This window comes from Mya arenaria, chromosome 13 (genome assembly GCF_026914265.1).
Source record: "Mya arenaria isolate MELC-2E11 chromosome 13, ASM2691426v1".
NCBI classification, from domain to species: domain Eukaryota; kingdom Metazoa; phylum Mollusca; class Bivalvia; order Myida; family Myidae; genus Mya; species Mya arenaria.
The window spans coordinates 52,508,820-52,536,778 of record NC_069134.1 but is presented as its reverse complement, the minus strand read 5'-3'; the positions used below and the strand labels follow the sequence as shown (position 1 = coordinate 52,536,778).

At 33.5% G+C, this 27,959-nt stretch overlaps 1 protein-coding gene across 17 annotated transcripts; it reads left to right on the top strand.

Moving 5' to 3' along the window:
• The first annotated feature begins 1,279 nt into the window (after positions 1-1,279).
• On the top strand, positions 1,280-27,533 carry LOC128213592 (probable splicing factor, arginine/serine-rich 7). 17 transcript variants are annotated; one of them, XM_052919465.1, is made up of 27 exons: positions 1,280-1,551; positions 4,019-4,152; positions 4,777-4,877; positions 5,575-5,730; positions 6,416-6,591; positions 7,860-7,990; positions 9,106-9,147; positions 10,003-10,189; positions 10,713-10,757; positions 12,262-12,300; positions 13,942-13,971; positions 14,601-14,625; positions 14,991-15,109; positions 15,851-15,883; positions 16,560-16,646; positions 17,910-17,945; positions 18,790-18,828; positions 20,168-20,206; positions 20,541-20,579; positions 20,811-20,849; positions 21,193-21,231; positions 21,600-21,638; positions 22,078-22,116; positions 24,413-24,484; positions 25,251-25,352; positions 25,731-25,839; positions 26,235-27,533. In XM_052919465.1, exons 1-27 carry the CDS (start codon positions 1,424-1,426, stop codon positions 26,562-26,564), a joined length of 2,355 nt encoding a protein of 784 aa, XP_052775425.1. In that variant the 5' UTR covers positions 1,280-1,423; the 3' UTR covers positions 26,565-27,533. The 17 variants fall into 17 exon arrangements, with proteins under 17 accessions (XP_052775425.1, XP_052775424.1, XP_052775426.1 ...); XM_052919464.1 differs by having other exon boundaries at positions 25,731-25,848; XM_052919466.1 differs by lacking the exon at positions 12,262-12,300 and having other exon boundaries at positions 25,731-25,848.
• Positions 27,534-27,959: the final 426 nt, after the last annotated feature.

Genomic DNA, 27,959 nt, shown 5'->3' with positions numbered 1-27,959 from the left:
TATGATTTCACCGCCCAAAATAATGTATACATTAGGTAGTATATATATTATCTGTAAATTTGTATCTTTAAAAAAATCTAATGAAAAAATAACGTTCAGAAAAAATAGTCTGCTGGAAATAAAAAAAAAGAAAAGCGTCGGGTGCAAAAAATAGGTTAGGTCGGGGAACTGGATACAGACGTTTTTAGTCCATCCTTATTAATGTATCTCTACACACCGTATTTATATAAATGTCTTCCATTCAGATTTCCGTTGTGATCTGGAAAAAAGTGAATATAAGTGTTTGTGAAAAGAGGAACGACTCACTCTCTTCTCTTCTCTTTTCTTCTTCTTCTTCTTCTTCTTCTTCTTCTTCTTCTTCTTCTTCTTCTTCTTCTTCTTCTTCTTCTTCTTCTTCTTCTTCTTCTTCTTCTTCTTCTTCTTCTTCTTCTTCTTCTTCTTCTTCTTCTTCTTCTTCTTCTTCTCTGTTCTTGAAGCTTTTGTAACATGACAGTTACACTACTATTTTGTTTGGTGATTATCTCCATTTGCATTTATGGGGGGTTTTGCGCTGGACCATTTCAATCTTGCCAATGTTCTCTTTGGCGTGAGGATCACAGATGATACGTCCATACTCCGTTATTTTAAATAGCAGAGGTCTTTTGTTGCTCTTAGGCGCTAATATGTGTTTCTGTATATAAAAGCTCTGATGTGGAAACCCTTTTTGACAATGCTGTTTATATGTTGATTTCAGTTTATGGGTCTATGTGTGTTCAGTCCTAGGTATATGTGAGGGTTGGGGAAATTCCGTTTGCATGTTCTGTCAAGTGTTGGTATTTGGTCCGGGCCTGAGGCTTTATAAGGTTTAAGGTCACGAAGGCGATTTTTTTCAACACATATTGGTGCTATGTGCTATGTGCTTTGGTGAGGTCGGGTCTGTGTCACATGTGTTTCATAGAGATTCTGTTCCAGTCTTGTTGAAAACTGAGCTTAACTGGCCATTTAGGATGTTGGCTTTTGTGTTAATGTCTGCATAGTTGATGCCATCTGTTAATTTTCAGAGCTGTCGCATTTCTTGCTCATTGACATTTGCAAACTATCTCTCAATAGTAATATTGGAAACAGTAAAGACTGGTAACGTTTGATGAAACGTTTATTGACAACACTACAAAACTGAAATATATAAATGTGATCAGCTCTGACCGATACGCGACAACCTTCGGGTCAATTCCATAAAAATGTTGTCTGCCTCGTCATAATTATTCTTTGCAAATATTTTCTTTTGCTTAAAAACTTTTACGACACAAGCGCCGAAAAACGTTTCGATGAGCGTGATTGTTTTTTGCTGAAAAAATAAATTATATTTGTACATGATGCTAACACTGACATAGTACATGGGCCTTTTCACGCCATTTTAACTGTTCTTCTATAAGAGTGCCCAAATATGGCGGACAAAATTGATACACGTATCGTTCAGGTTTCAAACATCGCACCGAACGCTACTCGTGATCAGATGAAAACTTTGTTTAGCTATTTAGGCAGAATCGATGAAATGAAGATGTACCCAACAGAGTAAGTTTACCAATTCTGAACTCCGCCCTATGTCTATTGATTTAAACCGATGGTGATGGTAGCACTGACTTATGCCTTATCCCGGTCTCCTGTATCCTCCTGTATTTTTCTCTTTACCTATTTATCTTCCTTTTTTGGAAAATGCTGTTTATAGCTAAGTTTTTTATCTTATTTTTCTTCCCCGAATATCCCCATTTGCAAACCTGAGATGGCCTTGAACTGTCTTCACATACTTGTCAGGGTATAGCTGATGTCTAGTCATTCTACGACGTCCAAGCTAACCGTCATTAAAAAAAAGAAGCCTGGACGGCATTTTAGAATGACTTAAGCTGATATCCAAAGTTCAAATATCCATCGTGCAGGAAGCCTTTTTACAATCATCACAGGGCTTCCATTTATAATTTGAAACTGGATGTATGAACTTCCTGTCCATCAACTGGAAGTTTCACACTGAAATTTGGAAGTTTTAAAAAGTCTCCTGAATACAATAATTTTTTGCCACTATTTTTAAACTTGTGTGTTAAAAATCAAATAATTTGCATCTATACTGCAAAATTCACAGATTTATGTTATGATAATTTATTTTAATTCAAGTCTGAAAGAAATTGTGACAATAAAAGTAGTATTGACACCAGATTTTTATATTTTGAACTTCCAAGTTTTCAACTTTGGAAGTTTTCTTCAAAATTATGGAAGTTTTTGTACTTCCAAGGAATCAATTTTGGAAGTTTTAACCCATTTTCTAGGGAGTAATATACTTCCAAACTTCCTTTAATGGAAGCCCTGATCATCAGTTTACGTAGGTCTTATATTCCACATCTGTGAAGTGTGCATGCACACATAGATCGAACAAAAATGCAGCTTCCTGGTATTTCCTGTGAAGTTGCAGTTTGATGTAGTTTCAAAGATCACCCAATTTTTCCAAATCTTGTTATCAAACTTATGCCCACAACAACTAGTACATAATCTGGCCCCAATTTCTCGAAAGTTCTTAAGTCCCTTATAACAGGTTTAAGCTAATCTCACTATTTTTGTTGTTCTATAATATGCGTTATATTTACTTCTTTAAGAGTTTTTATAAATTACATAAGAAAAATCTGTATGCTAATTAAAGAAAACCATTTTTAGCTCTACTGGTCAAAGGCCAGAAGAGCTTATGCGATGGTAATGTGTACGTAGTATGTGCATCCGTGCATCAGTGCGTTCGTGCGTCTGTATACAATTGCTTGTGAACACGATACAGTCTTCAGTTTTGATTGTATCTCAATGAAACTTGTACAGTATCTAGATATCCATTAGAGCTTGGTTCCTTTCGAAAACCAGCCAGATCCGCCCATGAATGCCTAGATTATGGGCCATGAAAGTTTTAAAGAAATGCTTTCTATTTTTAGCATGTCTACATGTAAATTCAAGTCTAGAGTTAAGGGAGACAATTTGCAAGTCTAAGATTTTGAGAGACAATTTGCTTTTTGCTTCTGCAGTTGATTTTGTGAATTACTCTGCATTGTTTTTGTTGAAAGCCCAAAGGCCATTTTTTAGCTTTAAGTGCTGTAGTTTGCACATTCATCTTAACAAAATTGGTTGTGAATGTTGAAGTTATGCACCTGGTGTCATTACTGGCCACACCCAGGTTTCACAGGTTTGGTAAGCATAAATCTGGAAAGGTTTGAAAATCTTTTTGTATGTTCGTGCATCCATCTCAGCACAATTGATTGTGAATGTTTGTTCAAATTGATCAATGTTGTCCTAGGATGCCCTTGACTTTGACCTTTTGACCAACTTTTTTTAAATTTTAAAACTACAGAAATGTTAAATATGAGTACAGTTTTGAAAGCATTTTTTTTTTGTCAGATGACTTTTACTTAGCACATATTAAAATAGTTCATGCAACTAATCTGCTTACAATACTTTCTGGGCTCAGATGTTGAACGTGCTACGTTTTCAGGTAACCCAAACACAAAATATAAACTATATGTCTGTTGCCTTTTACCCATACATACATGCTGTGGATTGATATGACCACAAAAGCCATGCCAGTAGAGCATAGGCCCTTTTGGGCCTCTTGTTCATTTATCAAAATCCATAATTAGTATGTATTTTGGCTAATTGAAATAAGCGACTTAAGCCTGTTAAGCTTAAGAAGTTTCGAGAAATTGGGGCCAGATGAATATTTTAATCTTTATTGAGGATATTGGTAGTATCACTTGATAATGTCAATCAACCAATCACACTGTTATACAGCCTTTTGCTGAATTGTGTTACAAATTCAAACAATTTTCAAAGGTGTGGACTTCAAAGACAATATTTGAGCATATATCAACATTTGTTGAATTGTTCCAGTCGTCAGTATCTTAGTTTTAACACTCCTAATGATTTGCCACACTTAATTTTATGATTTTATTTTCATTAAAAGTGCATTTTACAAACCATGAAATAGTCCCTTTTATACAATAAAATGTGATTTCAGGTCCAGTAACATCCAGGTGACGGCCAAGGTGTGTTATGTGAAATATGATGACGACACAAGCGTTGGAGTGGCACTACATCTCGCGAATACAGTCTTCATTGACAGGGCTCTTGTTGTTGTTCCCTGCATGGAAGGTATAGAATATAGTTTGAGAATCAGACAAAAAAATCAATTGAGATGATGCAAACTGTTTAATGATCGATTAATAATTTATTCCATTCATACATGTTTAAAACAGCGTATCATCATTTGTGTGTATATATTTCTTTTAGCATATTGTGAATAATTTCTGGTAAATGTATCTAAAACTAAATTTTGGCGAAATAAGTGTTTTAAACTGGATATTGGGATGGAATTGGAAAAATTTCTTATCAAAATTAACATGCCCAATGACCCTGGCCATTAATTTTCTATTTCTGCCAGTTCAACCACAACTTATTGATATATTGAGAACCATGAGTGTACATGGTCATAATTTAAACTTGTATGGAACTTCTTTTATCAAAGTTTCAAGCACACTAAAATCCCATCATTTACAATTTGTCATCCATTTTTCAGGTGTTTGTTTTTTCATTTGATTTTGTAGAAAAAGAAATATGTTGTACAGAATCAGATTTTTGTGTTACCTTTGTATACGTTGCAATTTGACATAACACTTTCATATGATGCAGTTTTTACTTGTAATGTCATAAACATGTACATATGGGTTCTATATATTTGATCTTTCTGCTATAACGAAACCTTTCTATTGCATACAGATGAGATACCAGATGAACAGTCAGCTCTACAGCGTGCTCCGCAGGCAGTTGCTGGCATGCTACCTGGTCAGCCTACCTGGCCTACCAACGTCATCAGCCAGGTATGGACATGTACTTAATACTTCAACCTTAGATTTTAATGCTGTACCTTAACTTAAGATAAACAGATACAGATGCATTTTAAAGTCACGGTATGTTTTAGTAATGTAAACATAAGTCTTTTAAGTGTATTTATACCCAAATAACTTCTCTTAACCTTTCTGACTTTTTTTAAACGCCAGCATGATAAAAAAAAATGCATAATCATTAATGCAATAACAAACATTCAACAAACTGAAAGATTTTCTGGAATTTAGCGTGCTCATTGTCATTATGAAATTTGCATATCAATTGACTTTCTGACAGTTGTGGTATGTTAAACCCTCTAAGTTTCCGAATAGTGAGATCAAAAATAAAAGCTGAATACTTCAGAATCGCAGTTAGTCTGTGTATGAAATATTTGGTCTGTGCACATAGATTGAACACTGAATGTTTGTTTTATACACCGATAAACTGTATTACTGTAACATTCAATCCTGAAATAAAATCTGTATACCTCAAATTATGCTCCTGAAAGTCAATATTTTTTTTCTTGTCACTAGTAAGTTATCATTTATTGTGCCTATCACATGAGTGAGAATGTCTGATCCATTCCAAAAGCAATTTGACAAAAAGGCCTGATTTTTCTTTCCAACGGCACAATTTTTTTCCAAATTTACCCAGTCACACAGATAACTAATTCCATCATTTCTCTTACAGCTTCAGAGTGTCGGAGGTAGCCAGGTGATTATCACCAACGATCCGCGCCTTACGGCCCTTGGACTCTCTCAGTACCCTCCCTTGCCCAGTAACACCGACCCCGGCAAGATTGAGGAGATCAGACGTACTGTGTATGTCAGCAATCTGGATCCTGCAGTGAGTCAGTTAATGTGGTATTGTTAACAAGTACACGTCCATTTAATAGATATGGATGCATAGCTTTGAGTGTCTCGGAAAAAGATGGAAAAATATACAGTTGTTGAAAAAGTCATTCTGGTATATGTTTAATTGTTTATAACATTTTCTTAAGTGTTTCTGGAACTGTTCATTTATCAACATTTGCATTTTAAAAAATAATGTTGCAAAGAAAAACTGACTTCCGAGTGTAACTGTTGATATATCTGGGGCTAAAAGATTTGTTACAATTTTGTAAAGGAGGCATGTTATTTTTTTATTTTATTTTTTTCGTCAAAATTTGGAAATAGGCTTGAACTTTCCATTTAGGAAATTTTAATACATAAACACTTAAATTTGTGGAAAAATAATATGATAATGCTTCAAGCAGTAAAACATGTAACCCATGGGGTGAAGGCAACTATTTTCCTAGTATATGTGTCTTTTTTTCGCTAATCTGGACCCCAAAAGAGTAAACTTGCTTCTGTTGGTGGGTGGAATAATTTTGAAGTGCCTTTCCCCTTGTGGTTATATGTTTAAATGGAATAGCCCTTAGAAACAAACACAATAACATCAGCAAAATAAATGATTCTATGAAGTAGCTGAATTTTATAACAAAGTAAAGATACATGTTACAAAAACACTTAACACTTCATTTCTGTTAAAGGTGACTGGAGAACAGATAATGTCGTTCTTTACCCAAGTGGGTGAGATTAAGTATGTCCGTATGGGCGGGGAAGATGTAGAAGGAGGGAAGTGTGCGTACATTGAGTTTACAGACCAACGATCCATCGCCACTGCTCTCACGTATAATGGCGTCATGTTCCAGAGTAGACCCCTGAGGTAAGAATATGATTATCCCATCATTTAACAGTATATGTGTCATACATGCCATATCCCCTGGTGAGGGAAAATATCCCCCGGAATTTCGACCTTCCCCTATTCCTGGCGGGAGATAAAAAATCCCCCGAATTTTTTTTTAGTGATTTTACTACAGGCCATTATGTTAAAATGAAACCACAGTATGTGAGTTAAACTGAATGTAAACAAACAACTCCACAAGGGAAAAATGACTATAAGTCACAATGAGTATTTTAAAAGAAGGTTTGATAAATGCCACAAGGAAACTTTTACAAGAAGTTATTGATTTATTTGTAGTATTGATAAAAGGCAAGGAAATATTACAAATTTGGAAATGGAAGAAATTAATAATATTATTCCATTCTCTTTGAACGTCATCATAGCTGATAGTATTAAGCAGACTTATTTAAGGGAGAAAGGTAAATTAAATTGTCTTGAAGACCTATTATTTCTATGACATATTTGTTCTGCAAACTTGTGCATTACAGTATGACATGACAGTGTATCAGAAAAATATGCTGAATCATGATATATAAAATAATTCTGTATATTCAAAAAGTTTAAAGTTTTCATAGCAATAAATATATGTGAATAAATTTTTTCGCACATGCGTCTAAAAATGCTGTGAAATTTCGCCAACTTAGACCTGCTGTGTCTCCAGTTCATTGTTTGAGTCCTTGCTTTGTGTCTCTAGACAGAGCATATTTTTGGGCTGTTACAGCAGAATAGGTATCAGCTGCCAAATATGTTTGTAGGGCCTAAAAAAAAATACATTTGGTTCGGGTTACCCGACCCTTCCTACAGAATAGGCACCAAACCCTACTGTTTTTATAGTCAGTTTAAAAAAAAAAATGAAAAAAAAAAAATCGTTTTTTTTTTAAATTGCTTTTCAATATGTAGTTTAAACCTTAAATGCTTATACAGAAGATAACTTTAACACCATTCTCCAATGATGAAAATGATATTCTTATATAAAGCCTAATTAAAAAAAAAAAAAGCCTACCTACCCTACCTATTTTTGAAAAGGATGTAACCCTAACCAAACATTTTTTTTTAGGCCTATATATTTAAAGTCATATAAGTTTTGATCCAAAACAAAAGAAATATTTGATAATCTTGAGCATTTCATGAAACAGAAGGTTGCCTATGCTGGTCTCCATGAGGGCAAAAGGGTGCTACCCAGAAAGGACTGTAACCTGGATATGATCACTTTTAATCACAGTAATCACAAAAATGATAATACCTTTCAGTGTTGCCCACTCAACGTCTGCCATTGAGAAACCGAAGACCAAGATGCAGGAGGCAGCCCAGCGTGAGATTGATGAGGCCATGAAGAAAGTGAAAGAAGCTCAGTCACTTATAACAGCCGCTGCCGACTCAGGTAAGATTGGGTGCATGTAGGTCAGGTAAGACTAGGGTGTGGTGTTCAGGTAAGGTAGGTGGTGATAGGGGGTCAAGAAATTCATGGAAAACATTGCCATAGTCACTTATTACTATTGCACGAAGCTCTGGTAAAATGGGAAAGAGGGATAGGCATCAGGTGGAATTAAGATATATTGGGATCTTTTGGGAAAAAATAGGCAATGTTTATGATTTTTTTACAAAATGTGTTCAAATTAGTCTCTTGGGGTCAAAGCCTGCCCCATACCTGTTGACCTACTTTCTTATTTTTGCAGCTTAAGCCAAATACAATGTGCAGGGCTTCCATTTAAGCAAGTTTGGAAGTATATTACTCCATAGAAATCAGTTAAAACTTGATTCCTTGGAAGTACAAAAACTTTCAAATTTTGAAAAAAACTTCCAAACTAGAAAGCACTCAGTTCTAAATAACCTTTTGCCAATATTACTTTTATGGCCACAATTTCAATCAGTCTTTAAGAAAACCAAATTGTTATCATATAAGTCTTTGAATTTGGCAAGTTAAAGTTGAAAATTACTTGATCTTTAGCATACAAGTTGAAAAAAGTGGAAAAAGATATTGTATTCGGGAGACTTAAACTTCCTCATTTCAGTGAAAAACTTCAAAAATTGATGGACAGGAAGTTCATACTTCCAGTTTAAAATTCTTAATGGAAGCCCTGCAATGTGTACAGTTTTTAAAGCAAATATCAATGACAAAACTTGATGATGGTTTGATCCCTAGTTGCATTGCCATAAACCACTTGTTTTTTGTTCACATTTCAAGTCATATTAGTTCTTTGTAGTCCTGGGTATGTTACTTAACTTCACCATATCTGCCAAACACTGTAGATTTACATGTAAACAGGATCATTGATATCATCCAAACACTGTGGTCTTAAAACAGGATCTTTGATATCTTGTATTGCTCTTTACATTTAACATTATTCATTTTTATGATAATATATTAAATTCTTCAATAATAATATGCAGTTTACATACATTTACAAACATTTTCTTGTAATTTTAGGCTTTTTAATGTCTTTAAAAGGGGGGTATGGGGTATTTTCTTTCAACATGAAACTATTTTCTCTGCAGGTGATTTGAACATAGATAAGGCGGTTTCAAGATTGGCGTCAAGTAAGTACACTGGTCTTCAGTAGTCGCCTCGCAAGAGGCTCAGGATTTTTCTTTTGTTGTAGTGGTGGTTAACATGTAAATCATATTTCAATACAACCTGTGGGAACCTCACACTTTGCGGGCTTTCCTCGCCGAGGAGACCAGGAAAGAGCCCAGGCGAAAATACAAATGGCCGCCAATCGGCAACCCTAGGTTCGATCGGGGCCATCCCGACCATTCTGGCCAATTGGTTTCCAGTCTTTGCAGCATACAGATGTGTGCTTGGCTTTGATTTTTTGTAACAGTACTTTAAGCTCATCTGATTTCCTTAGAAAAAAATATAAAGTGTTTTCATAGCCGTGGTGTCTTCATCCGTGTGCAAGTTTGACTGTTCATTAAAATAATATGAAATTTGATACACATGTTCATTAAAGCAATAATCATGTGTGTCGGAACTCCCTTGGGGCTATGTCAATAAAGGTCTTAAATTATCTTGGTTTCCTAGTTTCATAATTGTGCTTCATATTGGAGTGAATTGAACATTTATAGGTAGTATGAAAGCAGAGTTGAGGAAATTTGATCAATCGATGTGTTTTTATTTTTCATGTTTATAAAGTTTTATGATTATTAAAGGTACGACTAAAATCCTTAATTGAAATAGCCCCCTGACCCATCTTGCGAAAATATTTGTTGAGCTATGCCCCAGCAATGAAATGAGAAAAACAAGCATGATTGCTTCTCTTTATCACATTGTGTACCTGTATATTGAAAACTTGTCATTTAGATTGTAGGTTGTCCCCATTCCTTCATCGAACTACTGAAAATGGCTTGTTATGTAAAAGAACAAACACTACAATCTTACTTTTGCCTTTAAAGGTTTTGGTAGAAGTCATTCAAGGTCAAGGTCAAGATCTCGCAGGCATAAAAGTCGATCTCGCTCACGTAAGCGTAGTCGTTCCAGGTCTCGTCGCAGGTCTAGGTCACGAAGATCGCGATCTCGTCATAGGTCAAGGTCAAGGAGACGTTCAAGGTCACACTCTAAAAGGAAGAGGACAAAGTCAAAGTAAGTTCAGTTTTGACTATTTAAAATCAGGCCCAAATTTCGCGAAGCTTGTAATTATTCCACAACTTGATTAAGCTGAGCTGTTTATTTTTGTTTTTCTATATTTTGCGTAATATATACATCTTTAGGAGTTTTTAGACTTTCAATAGGAATGATCTTTGTGGTAATTAGGATAAACCATTCTCTATCTATCAAAATCAAATTTAAGCATGTATTTCAACCAATTGAAATAAGCTACTTAAGCCTGTTAAGCTTAAGAGGTTTTGAGAAATTGGGGACAGTTTCTTAACTTTAAAAATGCCCAATGCTTGATGAAATAAATGTGTCTGTGTAAACTGCAATTTTAATACTATTAAGTTTCAACATTTTAACTGGATTTTGATTGAAAACAAACAGGAACCTTCTCCCATATAATTTCTTTATTGATTATTCCTGAGTGGGTTGTATATTTTAATGGAACTGCCCTTACAAAATGATATCACAACATATAAATTCTTTTTACATTTTTGATGTTATATTTCAGGTCTCCAGAAAAGTCTGCCATAGCTGCGGTGGTCGCATCAGTTGGGTGAGTTAAGACGGGAACAAATCGTGGGGTTAATAGCAGAATATACCAAACAGGACTTATAAAACCCAATAATTTCCTGGTCTGGACTAATTTTGACTTTGCTGAAACCAATTTCAGTAACAGAAAATGGCTAATAGATGTTTCCGAAAATTGTTCATTTTTTTTCAATTTCTTTAAAAAAAAGTCAGTCAAAAAACTGTTATGCACAGAGAGTGTTTGTCATACCACATCCACAAATACCAGGGCACACCCTTGATGGCAATAACGTCTGTGTTGATTGACCTCCCTGTTTGTATCACATCAAAGAGATGTCAAAATCGCCATCTGGACCAAATGAGATTTCAAACTTTTAGAAGCCCTGGTACAAAGCAACGTTAAAATATAGCAGGTTTTGGTACCTTCTAGGTGTAACCCCATGAAAAAGTGGGCTGATAGTTCAGAACATTTTTTAAAATAAACAATGTTGTTTATTTCATTGCTGTTAATTTTCAAATGGAAATTTAATGGAGACACTTGTTATCTGCAGTATTTAAAGCAACATTTGAGACAACTGTTTCAGCTGAACTTGATTATATTTAGATATGTGAGCATCAGATATTGTACGTTTTAAAGTTAACAACGATGTCGTTAATCAAGTTGTTAACTTTATCACAGTTCTGATCAATAGGATCATTGTTACACATCAGTAGATATTATATATCTGATTGGTTTTTATTGGCAATATTTCTAAAGGAACAACTTCTGAATTAATTATCTGAACATTGCTCAATTTAGAATAATGAGTGCTTCTCACAAACTCTCTAGTAAGGTTTTGTATGTTCTGAAATGCTTTTAGGCACAATTTTGTTGTAAATAAGTGTTGGCAAACAGACCAGATTGTGCTATCGATTATCGGAGATTGAAAACCGATCGATAAATAATCCTCTGTTTCATGCTTTTACAGGCACATTTCTATTTGCATTTTGGCTTCATTATAAAATTTAAAAACTGCAAATTTCTTGTGCATTTCCTCTGTTTTGTTCAAAGTTTTAAGAATTTTGATACTTTCTACTCACTGAAACTTCATTTTAGGAATCAAACCAGTTTTAATTTTGATTATCAGAGCTTAAAAATCGATCGATGGTTGATTGATAATCAATTCTTTTCATGGTTGTTAACACACTTAATGCCTCATTTTGGCTTCATAATTTTAACACTACAAGTTACTGAATGCATTTTGTATCTCATCTCTTTCGTTATATTTGTAAATCTTGCGTTGATTTATTACATTTAATAATAACAAATTAAAGAATTTATTTAAAAGGAAAATTAATTTTTGTGGAATTTTTCAAAGAAAAATAGTATGAAAAATGTATATTTCAATAACTGAATTTGACAAAATCACTGATGGCAACCTTTTTGATCGATTTTTGATTATAATCGATCATCTGAACAATTCTTATTGAAATTTTAAAGACAGTTCTTAAACCCAGACTTATTTTTTGTTATTTATTCCATCAATTAGCTTCCCAGAAAGTTTGGTGCCAATAGTGCCAATGCTTGGGTACGTATACTGATGGGATGATGTTGTGTCATGTATTAGGTAGCAGCATGATCACCTTTGGACAAAGAGCAGTTTACTGAATATTCCAGAGGGCCATGCAGGGGTTTTTATAGCAAAAAATGGGAAAATTTCTGACTTTTCATTTTGGGAAATTTTATATGCTTAAAGGCTTCAAGTTGGGAAAAATTAACATTGTGTCAGGTAAATGCTTCAAGATTATTTATTAAACTGATAAAAGAATGACATATATATAATAAGAGTTAAAAACAAGCAACTATTTTATGAAAAAACAAGCAACGATTTTATTAATTTTTAACATTGTTTCGGGTAAATGCTTCAAGCTTATTGGTTAAACTGATGAAAGATAGACATATAATTAAAATAAAAACAAGCAACACTTTGATTATTTAATTATTTTAATGGGGACGTTGCCAAATTTTAGCCTCTGCTAAAGAAGGTAAAGAGGCCCTGGCCATTTCTACAAAAATCCAAGGAGCCATTTTGTACTTAGGAGAGATTTTCATCAGTTGTATTTCCCTGGGTAACGAATTTTGTCCAGAGTTCTTACTGGAACAATGCCCCAGTTCTTCAGGGTTTAAAAGACTAAAAGATGTCCGGGAGTCTGAGTGTCCCGAGATTTGGCCAAGACACTTAAGATTTTGTTGCTTGGGAGTCTGTCAAACTCCTAGTTTATGCAATTCAAAATGTTGTATTTGATACTGTTTTGCATATACAGCAGTATAGGCGTTTTAAAAATCTCTGGGGTAGTGTTTTACAAAAACATTTAATTTTTAGGTCTTCTTTGTGGTTTGAATTACTGGTTGAAAGAATGATAGATTATAATTATACCTGTATGAGCTTGTATGCGGAGAAATTGGAAAGAAATACTTTTGTCTTTTTAGGAGATGAAGTTCATTTAAATTGATTGATTTACATGTAGTATGCAAGCTTCTTCTTAGTGCATGTGGTATTATAAGGTTGTATATTTTTGAAGATTTTTTTCGAGGTCTTGTCATAGCCTCGGTGTCGCTGTCGCTTGCATCATTGGTGGGGTTGGTGTACAGAAACCTTTATCTTGACCAAAACCTGAAAACTGTTCAAGTTATTCATTGAAACTTTGTACACATGTTGCCAGAGACAAAACACACATGTACAGCAAGGTCCATAACTCTTGCTTTAATAATTGTGGAGTTATTTCCCTTATTTGTCTGATAAACAATAGATGAGTGTTGGCGTAGCTCTTTATGGCGCTGTCTATGGCTACTATGTATCCTTATGTCAGCTTCAAGTTGCGCACAAATTAAATGGAGACCATAAGATTTATATTTTTTAGATGTCTTTATATTAATGCACATGTTTTTTTTCCATTCCTGCATGTGGTCATGATGTCAGTGAATTGTGTTTGTCAAAATTGTGGTGTTTCTCAGTATTTTTTGAAAATTACGTCACAAAGGATTATTTCTCAAGAAAGTATTGTAAGTAAGTAAGTATTGATTTCTACACAAGAATCAGACTTGAGAGTGATTATGTAATCTTGTAATCACAATTGAGCTAAAATAATAGTATAACTAGATAGTGTACATTGTTACAAAAAATTCCACAACCTCGTGTTGTGCTGATTTTGTCTGCTTACAATTTCAGACCAACAGGGTTGAAAAAGCCAGGGCCAGGGTAAGTCATTATCATTCAGTAAAATTTTGTTTGATTTCTGGTAGTCTTAAATGAGGAATTTACACATGTTTGCTTTAAAGTTCAAGAGTTTATTTCTAAATGAAATGAGCTTCATTGACAGGGTCAAGTAACTCTGGGGAGGAATTTCTTGAGATTCAGAGATCTCAGGATTTTTTTTGTCTCATAGGCATTTTTAATTTTTTTTCTTTCTCTTTACAGCGTGATTTGATATGTAAATTACAATCTAAGGATTTTAATATGCTTCAACCATGAAGCCCCTGTTAAGCACATGAACTTTTGCTTCTAGCCATTCTCAAACCTGGTACTTTTATGACTGCAATAAGTAGTCAAACTAAAGCACATTCCCTGCACTGATAAAATGCTTTCCTGGCTTTCAAGGAGGGCTTGTTAAATTTTGATGTTAATTGCAAGTGTTAGGATTCAGTCATGTGTTTTAAAAAATATTCAGCGTGTACATAAAGAGGATTAAGTGATGAATAAATAGTGTGTTTATATCTGCCAACACAAACATGAAATTTTTATGGATACATGTAGTATAATCTGAAAATTCTATACATGCAAATAAGTCAGATCTTAATGCTTAAATGTTTGTTCTCTCTTGTTTTCAGAATGCCAGGCGGACCAGGCACAGGGTTGGTACAAGTGGATTTTTTTAAGAAAAAAGAAATGGATTGTAATAGATCTTGATGTTGTAAATTTGCTTTTCATACGCCTTGTGAATACAATAGAGCCTCAATTTCTTATCTGATCTTCACAAAACTTAGAAAGTAGTTCAGTATTGATGGGACCTCAGTTGTAAAAGCTACCAATGCCCATCATCTTTTTACTTACAATATCTGTTTTTGGTCTTATGATAAAAGCTATCAGCATGCTCGTATCTAGTTTAGAAATGACCGTAATCTATGAAATAACTTTATATTGCATAACAATGCTTTGTTTAATCCCTTAATGCATCATAATGTACTGTTGTTTTTACCTTGTAATTTTCTGTTTACTGGCTAAGGAGGAAGCGCTCCAGATCTTCAACTCCACCGCGTCGTAGAAGATCAAGGTCACGCTCCAGGTCACGGAGACGCAGATCTAGGTCAAGGTCACGACGCAGAAGGTCAAGATCTAGGTAAGTGGTTTGTTAAAGAATTTGTTTTGTAAAGTCTACAGAGATGATATGGTTCAGGAATAATCTTTAAGTCAAGATTGAGAACATTCAAATTCAGACTATCATACAATTGTAAAGCGTTGTTTTTTATGCTTTGACATTTGAATTGAAAATAGTGCCAAGTACCTTGAAATGAATGTAAATGGCTTTGAAAACAATAACAACCCCTTTGGGCCAGAATACCCCATTCTCAAACTGAATTTTCAGGTTTGGAATTTTTGTTCCATTATCCAAGGGTTATAAATTAAGACATGTTGAACCTTGAAAAAGGCCTAGAGGTCTTGCAATTTATGTGTCTGTCTCTCATGCAACGAAAATGACCTGAATGTTGACTAAACCCATAAAAGCAGTGAAGCTGCTCAGAAAAAATGCTTTCTTCACAAAACTTTGTAACATATTTGCGCTAAACTGATCTTCAATACTTCTTTATCTACATTTTAATTCTCTGAGTGTTAATAACTGGACCGACCGTGCATGTGACCCTGCTGATATTTTGCATAAATTAAAATAACTTAACTCCAGGAAGCTTTATATGTTCTCTTTTTTAACCTCATTTCACAAATTGTACAGCTCATAGTTATCTTTTTAATAACTTGCATGTTAGCTTGACTTATATTGTATTACTTATACCATGTATCTGTAATATGAACATTAAATACCTATGTGTACATGAGAATGTAATTGTTTGGGTTGGAATTGTAGGAAGAGGTCAAAGAGTCGAACCAGAAGATCAAGGTTTGTTTATACTATTAAACTAGTTACCATGTCTCTGGTTTTAAGAAGATAATCAAGGTATTTTCATAGCCTTGGTGTCTTATGTTCTCGTCTGCATTATTATTCAAAAACTTTTAACATTGGCCCTAACTCCTAAATGGTTTCAGAGATTTGAATGAAACATGTTACTAGAGACGATATGCGGATGTTTTAAAGCAAGGCTCATAACTCTAGCATTAATTAATTGTAAATTTATGCCCTTTTTCGACTGAAATTCTGATGTTAGTGCGCTCCACGAAGCTGTTGTTTTGGTTGACCAGTCTTTAACAGAGTTTTTTTTATAGAAAATTGTTTAGTACTTTCGAAACTTTGGTTTCAAATGAGTCATTGCATTGGTATGCAAATATTTCATCTTGGATAGAAGTCTAAAATTGGTTGAGGTTTTAGTTCTAATACATGTGAGTTGATAATTAGCTAATTTAGATAATGTAATTAACCTCAGTTAAGAAAATCAGATTTTAATATCGTTCATATGTGTCTTTTCTTACAACATCAGATATTGAATATTTGCAATAATCTCACTATTAATTTGTTTTCATACAATGTACAGGAATCAAATTTAAGTGTACTTTGAATAACATAAATTTATAACCCTTAATGAAAGCAGTTACTAATTGTTAAAATGTTCTTATGTCAGGAGCCGACGTCGTAGTCGTTCCCGTCGTAGGTCCAGGTCCAAACGCAGGCGTTCTCGCAGCGGGTCTCGTAAACGGCGCTCTGGCAGGTACGGTATTGTAGTGAAGCATGGAGTTTCAGAGTTTTGTCTTTGTATACGATTGACATGACGCCAACCCGCCGTTATATTAATATTCTTAACAGTTGAACCAATTGAAAATTTGCTTGTCACATTATAACCCTTGACATACATTTGCATATAAGCATGGATTTGATAAAAAAAAAGTTCAACATAGAAGGTTATAACTGAGGGAGAAGGTTATAACTGAGGGCAGTCGTAATGAGATTTCAGCGTCATGGCAATTGACCATATGCCATATGCAGTAAAACTACACCTTAAAACGCATTTCATGGGGTATTCAAATTTTGAAATGCTAGCTGAAAAGCACGGGTTTTTCATGGTGTCACTTAGAACTTGATGGCCTCAATGACCAAAGAAATCTATTACAATAAAGTTGATGGCCATGTTGCTTTTTCCATTACTGGACAACAGTAAAAAGTAAATAGTTTTACCTTTACCAAGTAGGTCTTCTTTTTTTTCTTTTTTTACTGTCAGCCAACCCCAGGAGGGCAAATGAAAAAAGTTTTATAAGGGGAAGCTCTTGTTTGTTTTTTGCTACATCAAAAGAGTGTGGTCCAATTTGCCTTGCTGGAGTGTGTTGTATATTTAAATGGAATTTGTGAATATTTAAATACTATTGAAGAGCATTCTGGCATTTGGTGGAATGGTTGCTTGTACTAATAGATTTTGAAGTGATTTTATTAATAAACATTCAATTATTTGTAAATGGTTGATGGTAAAAAATAGACAGCCAGATTTTTTTTATAAATATTCATTATAAACTTAACTTAAACAGACATCTAGTTATGAAACTTCAGTTATTCAATAGTTTTATAACAAAAGTGTTCTGGGCTTATAATCGTTTCAGCATTTGTTTTTTAAGTATTTTTTTTCGGCATCGTGTTCTTGATTGAAAAATGAGGCGTACTGAAATTATACTGAATACACCAATGGTTGTTAAACCAGGTACAGTTCTGAAGGAGCACTGCACATTGCTTAAATTTTGTAGAAAAAGAGAACTAAACTTGAAAATAATTTTTATGTTATTTATCTGACATTGACCTGATTCTTCAGGAAATGTCATGGCCTGCTTAATTACATAAATTTATTTTTTTGACAAGAGGAATAAAATTGTGTTTATTATGACAGCGGGTGTCAGATTTGTTTTGTCACATGCTTCTTTTGGCCATATAACCTTTCCTGTTTCACCTGTACCGCTGTTGAACATTGTATAATCTTTATTTCATGAAGTCGAGCTGGGTCTAAAGAAAAGTCTTCTAAGAAGAGGTAACATTTCAGATATGGCGGGGAAATTGTACCTTAAGATGTATGCAAATAAATGCATCGAAATAAAGTATTATTTTCCCATTGAATACGTGACTGTGTACTATGCATTCAACACACACACTCTATATTCAAGTTATGTGTACATTATTTGTGTTGTCAGATTAGGCCTAAAAAAACATTTGGTTCGGGTTACCCGACCCTAGCTATGAAATATGCGCCGACCCTACCTATTTATAGTCAAGTTTGTAACATGTATTTAAAAAAAAAAATTCAGTTTGTGTTTTAATTAGAAGTTTAAATTTTAAAGACAATGACTTTAATACCATTATCCAATGTTGACAATAATGTTTTTACATAAAATCTAAATGAAATATAAAATAAAGACCTCACCTACCTTACCTGTGTTTCAAAAGGATGTAACCTTAACCAAACCATTTTTTTGGCCTTATAACAATTTGATAATTGAGGTAAATCATAAATGTAAAAAGCATTTGATTTGTCTTAAGATCATAATATTTGTGAAAAAGATTTATGTGCATGTTTGTTTTTTCTTTCTTTTAAAATACTTCTATTTCTTAAAACATTATGGGTATAACAAATTATGTGTAATTTAAACCAAAATAAAGTGAGAATGTTTGTAAACTTAGCTTCATGTTTATTTAAAAAAAAAATAACATTATGTATGTTAAAATTTGTTAATCATAATAATTTCTCTAGCGGGTGCTACGCTACTAATCATTGAAGCGTAAACATTAAACATTCTTCGTACAAACGTATATACATGTAATCAAACCATCTCCGGCTCTTTGTTACTGATACATGTCTTTGTTGCTATCTTCCTTAGTTCTGCCGATACTAAAGACAAGAGCTCTTCAAGAAAGAGGTAAAAAAACAAACTCGCTGGAATATGTAGATTGAAATCAGATGATTTACATGTAAAATAGCTTTCTATGGAAATGAAGTTAGCCTTAAGCATGGAACATCTTTTGATTAATTCTTTAAATGAAAAATATGAAGTATTTCAGAAATCATACCGTGAATGCTCCATCAAAAATAATTCATACGCAGAATTTTTGAAAATAAGCATGTGAAACTTTTATCTAATTGTGTGAAACATACAGAAATCACGTTATCTTTTGCTGTCATTTAGAGGAGGGTCATTCTTTTGTATAATTATTTTAGATTTTTTTCTTGGATTGTGTTTGAAGTAGTTGATCTTTATTTTAGCCTTAAAATACAAATGGCATAGAGGTGTTAAATTCAGGGCTGTCTCTCAGTTCTATGGAAATGGGGTCAGGGCCCTTCTGAATTTTGATTTTGCCGGAAATAGGGAATAGCTAATAAAAACTCCTAAATACTTTTTATTCTATGATAAAGTGAAGTGTAAATGAATAGTTGTGTCATTGAAGCAATCTCTTTAGCAGTAGGAATAACAAAAAAATAAGTGACAGCAAATAGCTGGCAAAAAATGCATGTACAATATCTTTGCTTATTTTGTCCGGTTTTGGTTGGGGATTTTTGTTTTATACATTTTGAGGTTGGGAATTGGGCTGGCCTCGTAATCTTAGCAAAGACAGCCATAAGATGGGATATATGAGTTTTGGTTTAAACAGTATTTATTTTGTAACAAGTATCCAACTACAAATAAGAGATTGAGGAACCCCTTTTCAGTAAGATTTAGTAAAGCAGGGCTTCCATTAAGAATTTGAAACTGGAAGTATGAACTTCCTGTCAATCAATTTGGGAAGTTTTTCACTGAAATGTGGAAGTTTACGTCTCCTGAATTCAATATTTTTTTTAACTAATTTTCAACAAGTATGTTGAAAATCAAATAATTTGCAACTTTATCTTGCCAAATTCACAGATTTATATAAAAACAATTTATTTTTCTTTAAGACTAATTAAAATTGTGATCATAAAAGTAATATTGAAAAAAAGGTTTTGATATTTCGAACTTCCAAGCTTTCAACTTACTAGGAAGTTTTCTTCAAAATTATGGAATTTTTTGTACTTCCAAGGAATCATTTATGGAAGTTTTAACCCATTTCTAGGGAGTAATATACTTCCAAATTTTCTTTAACGGAAGCCCTGGTATAGCAAAGGCAGGATAGTAACTTTGATCCTAAATTGACGTTAAAATATTTTAAGCTTCCTTTGTGTTGACACATTATTATTTATGGATAAGGCTTTTTTGTTTTTGATACTATTGATATCTTCCTTAGTTCTGCTGTTGCAAGAGACAAGAGCTCTTCAAAAAAGAGGTAAACTTAAACAAATATAAGGCATATGTTTGAGGTTGGTTTATACCCATAGATTTTCCCCAAAATAAGGAAATTTGCAATTTCCACAAATGTGACTATATCTTATTCTCAATCGCTCTCCTAATTTGGGCAAAACTTACTAGGTCAATATTTAATTTTTTATGATATATATATCTTTCTATCGTTTCCCCCAAATAATGGAATTGTTATTTTCCAGAAAATGTGACTTATACCTTAATCTCAGTCATTTTCCTGGCAAAACTAACTAGAAAACATGTTTAGTATTTAAATATACCCTGCAAATGCGTTATGATACAGTTGATATCTTTCTTAGTTCTGTGGATACAAAAGACAAGGACTCTCCAAAAAAGAGGTAAACTTAACAAAAACATGAGGTCATTTTTTCGGGGGGGGGGGGGTTGATTTTTTTCCCAGCTTGTATTTTCACCACACATAAGGGAATTCGTTGTTTTTTTCTCCAAAAATGTGACTGAAACATTGTATTTGTTTCATTTTCCTGAATTTGGCTAAACATCCCAGGTCAATGTTATGTTATGTTATATAAACCTGAAATGCGTTATGATATAGTTGATATATTCCTTAGTTCTGAGGATACAAAAGACAAGGACTCTTCAAAAAAGAGGTAAACTTACAAGAACATGAGGTTATGCTTTGGGTTGGTCTTCTAATAAACAAGGGAATTCTTTAATTTCACAATCCACAACTGTGACTTAAACATTACTCAAGGTCATTTTCCTGATTTTGGCAAAACTTACCAGGACTGTTTCATGTTTAGCATACATTGTGTATATACCCTGTAAATTCTTTATGACCCAGTTGATGTCTTCCTATCGTTTCCCCACAAATAAGGAAATACGGTAGTTATTTTCCACAAATGTGACTTAAACATTATTTTCACTTTCCGGGTACATGTTAAGCATATATACCCTGTGAATATGTTATGATACAGTTGATATCTTTCTTAGTTCTGTGGATACAAAAGACAAGGACTCTCCAAAAAAGAGGTAAACTTAACAAAAAGATAAGGTTATTTTTGGGGGGATTGATCTTTATACATGGATTTCCCCTACTACTAGTAATAAGGGAATTCATTATTTTCACAATCCACAACTGTGACTTAAACATTATTCAAGGTCATTTTCCTTATTTGGGCATAACTTACCAGGTACATGTTTAGCATATATTTCTTGTAAATGCGTTATGATACAGTTGATCTTTTTCTGTCGATTCCCTACAAATAAGGAAATTGTTATTTACCACAAAATTAATGTGACTTAAATGTTATTCTTGGTCACTTCCCTGTACTAGGTACATGTTTAGTATTTAAATATACCCTGCAAATGAGTTATAATACAGTTGATATCTTTCTTAGTTCTGTGGATACAAAAGACAAGGACTCTTCAAAAAAGAGGTAAACTTGAAAAACTTGAGGTTTTGATTTGGGTTGGTCTCCCCACAAATAAGGGAATTCTTTCTTTTCACAACCCACAAATGTGACTTAAACATTATTCAAGGTTATTTTTCCTCGTTTTGGCCAGACTTGTAAGATACATGTTAAGCATATATATACCCTGCAAATTTGTTATGATACAGTAAACATCTTCCTTAATTCTGTGTATACAAAAGACAAAAAAAAATTCAAACAAAGGTTAACCTTATTAATGAAAAAAACATTTGGTCTGGTTTTGGGTTGGTCATTACCCATGCATTTTCCTCTTCCATTCTTTATTTAAAGTTCACAAATGTAACTCATCAGTCAATTTCCTGATTTATGGTAAATTGTACCAGGTCAATGTTTACGATATATATTCCCTGCAAATGCAATATAATACAGTTGATATATTCCTTAGTTCTGTGAAAACAAAAGACAAGGACTCTTCAAAAAAGAGGTAAACTTGAAAAGCGTAAGGTTGTGTTTTGGGTTGGTCTTTACCCATGTATTTTCCCCACAGATTAGGGTATTCTTTATTTTAACAGTCCACACATATGACTTAAACATTATTCAAGGTCATTGCCTTGATTCAGCAAACATTTCCAGGGTAATATTTGTAATTTTCCAAATACGTTAATAATTAATTATTAAATTTTCTTGACACCAATCAGACGTGTAACTAAAGCATGGTTTTCTTTTTAAGCAATGTTCTACTTATGTCGTTTAAAACAAGAAAATACATTATCCATGATATCTGCATTTATACACTTATATTCATTCTGAATTATATTCTTGGCCAAAATAAACCAATATTTCAGCAAACCTATAAAGCACTTTTCTAATAGCACAAGCACCTACAGTATTGTCAAGTTAAGTACTGAAATCGTGAATACTAGGGCCTTCCATGTTCCATTTTTATCACGTTATAAAGCCAGCAACTTCAATGACAAGATTTAAACATTTATAGAAGTCTCTTTTTTGCCAACTATTTCCGATCTTCTCTCTGGTCATGAAAACAGTTCTCCCAATCATTGCTATTTGCCGATATGTAAGAGAGTCGATTCTTAAATTGACTTGTCCATTTTAATTTTGTGTATAAAGTAACAAAATGTCATTCAAAGTGTTCCCATATGATTTCCATATGAGAATGGTATAAAATTTTTAGTGAAAACATTTCATTTTGCTCTGGTTCCAATTTATCATAGGAACTTATGCATAACAACCTGAAGTACATGTAGCTTATTTCATTAACCCAAATTTCTTACTAAGTTTTAGTTTAACGAAACAAAAGTTAGTCCATCTTGATGATCATTAAGATAATTCTTGAGTTTAAAAACTCAAAAGATTGCAAACACTAAATGTAAACACCAATTTATACCTAAACAAATATAGTGAGCTTAGCTTAATCCTGGTATAAGGGAATTGAGATGTTTCGGGAATATGGGTCAGGGTCCAGGATTACGAACAGCCTCAGTTCTTGAGTTCAGACTAAAGTGGAAAAACAGCAAATCTTTATTTCATTTTAACTTTCTTTCTAGTTGAGTTTTGATGAAAAAAATTGCTGAATTTTATATCTATTTGAAAATGTACAATTACCGATATTCAACTTTATTTTTGTAAAACGTAAGGAATAAAGATGATTCTTTGCATTTAAAATTCAATAAAAGTGCTGAGTCTTAGTTTAGACTTGTACTTGAGACTGTTCGAAATAAGGGCCCCAGATCTCCACACATCTATCTTATTCCTGGGTTATATTCATCAGGATAAAACAATAATCTCATTTAATTTGTTAATTTTTATTACAACTCCATGAGAATTTAATATATTGATGTATTGGTACTGTCTTGATGTTAAATATCCCTTTAAATAGAATTTTGTCACAATTTCTGTTAATATGGACTAATAAGTGTTGTTTCAGGATCACAATTATTCTCTTAATAAATGAAGTCCTATGCGAAGACATTTTTCGAATAGTTTAAGATGAACCTCAGCAAATTTTTAATAATGTCAAAAGATAAGAAAACTTTACAAAAGCCTCCATATCCAACTTAGGCCCACATTAGAACATGGCTTGTTTTTCTACAGATTTATATGTTAATCTGCAGCTTTGACTTGACCAGAATTATTCTGTTATTCATTTATTTAAAGAAAGCTTTAAAGGTTAGAAATAGTAGATAACGGTTACTGTAGTTTGTCAGTTATATATAATCATTCAGAACTTGCCTCTATTTGTGTTTCTATATCCCTTGTTAAACTTTTTATAACGATAACAAAAACTAATTTTTGTAAGATACAAAATCATCGGTATGATATTAGATGGGTTTGGAGTTATAGCACGCTCTGAAAACTAATATCTGACTGCAAGTTTCTTTTGAGCAAGTTGCAGGGGACAGAACATTTAACTGTAACATTTACCAGGAGTTATAAGGGCCATATTATCAACAAGCATATTGTTGGATAGTTCTTTTAAGTAGATATTTCTGAGAAGTTATAATATTTAACCCTAAAAGCTTTATTATTAAGTAGGTTTTTTTGGTTTTGCAATTAAAAATTTTAATTCAATTTTGACATTCACTGACTCAATATTGATATTGTCTAAATATCTTGATCGTACATTATTTTGTGACACGCTCTTTGATAAAGTGGCCTATATATTCCTATTTTTAATGTTAAAAGCTCAGTATGAGCTAGATGTGTATCATCTGCCTATGAGGAGACTTTGAAAGGGTTACTTATTGTGTGAGGTATTTCAGGTCACCAAGCAGAGGCCGAAGTCGCAGTCGGTCGAGAGACAGAAGAAGGCGATCTCGTAGCAAAAGCAAGGGGTAAGTTCTTCATTGAAATATCAACAACTCTGAATTCTTAATTTAATTCAAATTAGTTTCAAAGCAATCATTAAGTGCTGTTGGACAGGAAATGTTTACAATAGCAACAGCTGGGTGCTAGGCCCTAGTTGGAGCCCCTTTTGCATTTGTCAAAGGCATTTTGCTGCACTGCATCTTACAATATTCTCAGTTTTTACATGGCAGTGCATTGGTTGGAAACTCTTTAAACAAAAATTGGGGTAATAGGGTTATTTGTCCAAGATAAAGTCCAGCTCATTGTCAAGGGCAAAATTTACCTATCTTCCACAATTATATGTGACATGAAAAATGGCCCAAAAAAGTGGCCAAAACACTTAAAATAATGGAAAATAACCAGCCTAATAGTCTGCACTAGGTTTCACAGTAATATGACTACAGAAACTGAAATGCATACATGACTTCAAGGATCATACGATTGCTTTCTAAAATCTTTTCTGCGAGAAGTTGTGATAAACTTCCAAACAAATTCTAAGAATTAACACGCAAAACTAAGCTTATTTGAATAGCAAGCTAAATTTTGAATGCAAATTGATGTGATAGGCCCTGCAAGTAATGATAAAAAGAGTTGCAAAATGTTTGGAAAAATATATCTTGCTGTAACTATTAATTATCTAGCATTTAAAGTTTTAGAACACACACATATAGTTTGATTATTATCATCATGCTAAATTTATTTGTAAAGTTACTGTAATTTTCATTTTATTTCAATTATTGTGCATCTTTATAGACGTAAAACCACAAAGAGTCGCCACCGAAGTCGCAGTGGATCTCGCCGGCGAAGGTCAAGGTCACGTAAGAAGTCAAGGTCACGCAGTGGCTCCAGACATAGGTCAGTATTGATTACTCTTATCAGTTTTGTCTTTCATTGATATCATGTTGTTAATTGTACAATTATGTGCATGAATCAGCCTTATTTGAACTATATTTCCATAAGAAATATAAATTAAAATGAATTACTGAATTTTGGTAATACTATATAAATATTTTTAGGAATGTTAGTAGATCCATAATCAAGTGGCAATTCAGCTATTGACTAAAAAATGGCTCCTATTATGCTAAATCTACACTAATTACCAAATCACTATTAAATTTTACGGAATTTTATTGCAGTTTTAAATTTCCTTCAAGTCAAATTCAAATCATACAGCGGACATATGTTCATGGAGTATTCTCATCATAAATGTTAAACTCCTGTTCCTGTTCACAGATCCTCCCGTAAGGATAAAAAGAAGGAGCGCGACCGCAGTCGAGAGCGTGACAAGAAGAAGAAACATAAGGAGAAAGACCGAGACAGGGACGAGAAGAAGGAAAATAAGGTGGATATCGTAAGAAAACATTTATTCATTTCTCAGCCATATTGTTCTAAATATTAAGACTGAAATTAAGGTGGATATCGTAAGAATCATTGATTTCTTTCTCAGGCATATTGTTATAAATATTAAGACTGAAATTAGTGTGGATATCGTAAGAAAACATTAAATCTTATCTCAATCATATTGTTCTAAAATTAAAGAAGGAAAAAAGGTTGGATATCGTAAGATACCATAAAAGGTGGATATCGGAATAAAACATTGATTCCTTTCTAAACCACGTTGTTCTAAAATTAAAGAAGAAAAACGGGTGTGTATTAAGAAATTCAGTTGAATACACGGCAAGAAGCAGAACATTAATTTTTGCTTGCAAATTTTAATAAACAGTGTCCATTCCACAGGTTAAGCGTGATTACGACGAAGAGGAACAAATCTTGTACGAAGACGTTGACAAAGAAAAGAAAGCCAAGGCGTCGGACAGTACAGATGATGAACGGGATAGCGGCGAAGAAGATGCCCAAAGCGATGCTGGTCGCAGCAGTCGGGGCCAGAGTGAGGCTGGGGATAGAAATGGGCGAGCCTCGGAGCCCAAGCCCCCAGGCATCTCGGATGATGAGTATGAGGAAAGGAGGCTGAAACCACGTAAACCACGAAGTGAGGAGGACGAAATGGAGCCCGATCGTGGGGATTCACCTGATACGAGGGAACAGGATATGGACATGAGTGACTAGGAGTAATCCGGGCGAAGCCGAAGAGGGGCTAGAATAGGGGTCGCCAGGGACAGGTGTTATATGCATGTAAACTTGATGCATTTGGACAGGTTATACAGATTAAGATGTGAGTTTATTGTTGTTTGCTCGGTTGGGTTATTATAAATATGTTGAAAGTAATGAGGTCATACTCATATGAAGTGTTATTGAAGACTGAATGAAGAAAGAGTGTTGATGGAAGTCTTAAGGAGTTACTGCGCATTTGTAATGCTATAGTGGGCACTGTATAATTATCATTTAAATGTCATATAAAACAAGGTAAAAAGAATGTTAGATGTTATTAAAATCAATATAAATATTTGCTATGCTTTCTATTGGTGATGAAGAAACTTGTAATATCACTGACTAGTGGGGTCATCTGCATTTTCCCTCCTTGTATAATCAACTACTAGACGCCATCTTCATTTTCCTCCATTGTTTTGAAAAATTAAAGGTTTAACCTTACATTTCCATGATCACAGTTGAACTGTCGCTTTAAATAATGGAATAGGAATTTTATGATTTATAAATTGTACGAATATTTTTACTAAATGATCCTGGCTGATATTTAATTTTGTATGTGTTAAACGATCACAAAAAAGAATGAGTTTACAGCATTACTGTTAATGTATGATAATTAGTTTCTGTTATGATTTTTTTTGATTGAAATATTTCTGCATAATGCATTGAGCTGTTATATAATTTATGGTTAATGAATAATGTTTGTGATTAAAAAAAACTTGTTTCTTTTTTTTACCGAAATACTGAAGAGTTCATCAACATGCATAACAAAGATGTCGGCTTTAGATATTATGATAATTCATTGAGCTTAAAGCCTTAACAGTCATGAAAGACAAGTTAAAACATTTCATCAAAGAGAAGCTTCCATTCTGTTGTATTAATGTTTTGTGTCATAAATGATTATGGTGTAATAAAACATGTTTTAAAGAATTGTTTTATCTTTTATTAGGTGTTCTTAAAAATCACCCACTAGATCATCGCTTGATGAAGAGCTGGTACTAGTTAAAGCTATGAAATTCTTCGTGAGTTTTCAAAACTTACAGGCATTTTACTGGTCTGTCTTTGTAACTGTCCCTTTCCAAACCTCAGCTTAAAATAGTTGTAGAGTGTCCACCCTTTATGTAAGATGTCGCTGGTTTGTGCTCCACCGGGTGAGTTTTCTTGGCTTCTCAAAACCGACATAAGTTCAGCACTCTTCCAAGGAAACTGGATGCAAGATTGATACATATCAACTAGTAGCTATCTTCAAAAGAGTGCTAAAAAACTAATTTAGTACTTAGAAACATAAATAATTTTGTTGAATTATAAACCTTGGGGGTTGCTTTGTTGCAATGTGTAAGTGTACAAAGAAGCTAA

What these genes read in the sequence shown, in the direction of transcription:
- LOC128213592 (XM_052919464.1), top strand. Translation starts at nt 1,424, where the DNA reads ATGGCGGACAAAATTGATACACGTATCGTTCAGGTTTCAAACATCGCA. An exon ending in AACAGCCGCTGCCGACTCAG is followed by an intron (nt 7,991 to 9,105) that starts GTAAGATTGGGT and finishes TTTTCTCTGCAG; the next exon opens with GTGATTTGAACATAGATAAG. An exon ending in AAGGACTCTTCAAAAAAGAG is followed by an intron (nt 22,117 to 24,412) that starts GTAAACTTGAAA and finishes GAGGTATTTCAG; the next exon opens with GTCACCAAGCAGAGGCCGAA.